This window comes from Rhincodon typus, unplaced genomic scaffold, assembly GCF_021869965.1.
Source record: "Rhincodon typus isolate 14 unplaced genomic scaffold, sRhiTyp1.1 hic_rhity00004644, whole genome shotgun sequence".
In the NCBI taxonomy this organism is placed as follows: Eukaryota; Metazoa; Chordata; class Chondrichthyes; order Orectolobiformes; family Rhincodontidae; genus Rhincodon; species Rhincodon typus.
Window position 1 is genome coordinate 1 of NW_025970282.1, and position 1871 is coordinate 1871.

The 1871-nt window shown below is 57.9% G+C and overlaps 1 protein-coding gene across 1 annotated transcript in view; it reads right to left on the minus strand.

Annotated features, from left to right (window-relative positions):
• Window positions 1–253: 253 nt before the first annotated feature.
• tktb (transketolase b) overlaps window positions 254–1871 on the minus strand; it is an 11033-nt gene continuing 9415 nt past the window's right edge. Inside the window, exons 11-12 of the mRNA XM_048593933.1 lie at window positions 1696–1815; window positions 254–816 (exon numbers count right to left, since the gene is read on the minus strand). Coding sequence (XP_048449890.1) covers window positions 644–816; window positions 1696–1815 — 293 coding nt within the window. The 3' untranslated portion in view covers window positions 254–643. The remainder of the gene's footprint in view (window positions 817–1695; window positions 1816–1871) is intronic.

Genomic DNA, 1871 nt, shown 5'->3' on the forward strand with positions numbered 1-1871 from the left:
GGTGATGAGGCCTCCTTGACCTGTCTGTCTCCTCTCCACCTATCTACTCCTTTCTCCATCTTCCATCCGCCTCCCCCTCTCTCTCTTTCAGAATCCCCTTCCCCCGTCCCCCATTTCCGAAGAAGGGTCCCGACCCGAAACGTCGGCTTTCCTGCTCCTCTGATGCTGCCGGTGTTCCTCCAGCTCTACACCTTGTTATCTCAGATTCTCCAGCGTCGGCAGTTCCTGCTATCTCTGAAATCAAGAGGCAGAATTTGCTGTGGGGAATGTCACGTTTTATTAACACGTACAAAGAGAGAATAGTTTGGTCCAATGTAGCTTCGTGTCCAGTAACCAATTCCCCCCCAAACCTCTGACCCCAAACCTTCGCTCTGTGCCAACGTGACGCGATTCCGACACAGAGAGAGAAAAAAAATAAGTAGGGGCTAAAAGAAATGCAGGGGAAATGGGCAAACAAGACGCAATTTTGTCGTAGTGAAGGAGCGAGACCGAAAAATAGTCACAGGGACACGTTTGAGAGAATGTGAGGTGTGGGACACTTTTTCCTACTCTACGCCAAATGCGAAACCCGCGAGGTGCCAGCTCGTTTCAAAGACACCTGATGGCGAACCAGGCAGGGGATAGATGGACAGGGAAGGTGGCATCAATTGGCCAGGGCCGCGCGCACGGCATCGGCGATGGAGCTCGCGCTGATTCCGAAAGCGTCCAGGAGCTCGGCGGGTTTGGCGCTCCAGGCCACGCCGCTCACTGCTAAGCGGCGGATGGAAATCCCCGGCTCCGAGCTAACGGCCGAGGTCACCGCCTCTCCCAGGCCACCTACAGAGAGAGAACAAACAAGGCCACTTAGAGACGGAGGGAGGAATGGGCGCCAGAGACCGCGAGAGTGAGCACGCGACAGCCGCAAAAGGGGAAGTGGGTGCGTGCCAGAGAGCGGCAAAGGGGGGAAGCGGGGGCATGACAGCGAGCGGCAAAGGGGGGGGAAGGGGGAAGTGGGGGCGCGCCAGAGAGAGCGCGAGTGGCAAAAAAAGGGGGAGCGGGGGCGCGACAGAGAGAGAGAGAGCGCGAGCGCGCGAGAGCGGAAGGAGGGGGAGCGGGCCAAAGGGGGACCGTGCGAGAGAGACAGAGAGGGAGAGGGGGAAAGGGGGGGAAGCGCACGCACGAAGGAGGGGGGAGTGGGCCAAAGAGGGAGCTCAGGCGCCAGAGCAATACATGGGCTAGACCCCAACAGAAAAAGCAACCTCCTGCTTCCCTGACACTGAGGAACGAGTTTTACTTCGTGTGGTCACCGTCGCCAGATTACACACAGCAAGATCCCACTGGGGAACCGACCCTCCCACAGCACGGCGCTGACACCTTTTTCAGTCAGCAGTTGGGGGAGGGGTGCCGTAGCACACTACCTCATTGCAGGAGAGTTTGGGGCTGAATGGCCACCTGTCCCCGTGACCTGAGAGATGACCTAGGCTACTTCATCCCACGGGATCGTGCTGTGCACCTCCGAACTGGGGGTAATAAGTTGATCAGCGTGCTGACACAACGGACACTGATTTCTGCTTTCCGCCACCATCCCCAAAACAAAATGGAGTGTCCCAACCACCCATCACCCCCACCACCTTTTGCCTTGGAGGCAAGATGGCGGACGCTCACATGGTCTTCCTTACCCATGGTAATCCTCCCGGTGAACACGTAGAATCATACCTTCGTAATAATGGTCTTCGACCGTGATGACACGCCCTCCCACTGCCTTGGCGTTGGCGATAATGGTGGCCGCGTCCAGAGGCTTCACGGTGAAAGGGTCAAGGATCCGAATGTTGGTACCTGTAGGGGGCGAGAGAGAGAGCGCGAGAGAGGGGGCGAGAGAGAGCGCGCGAGAG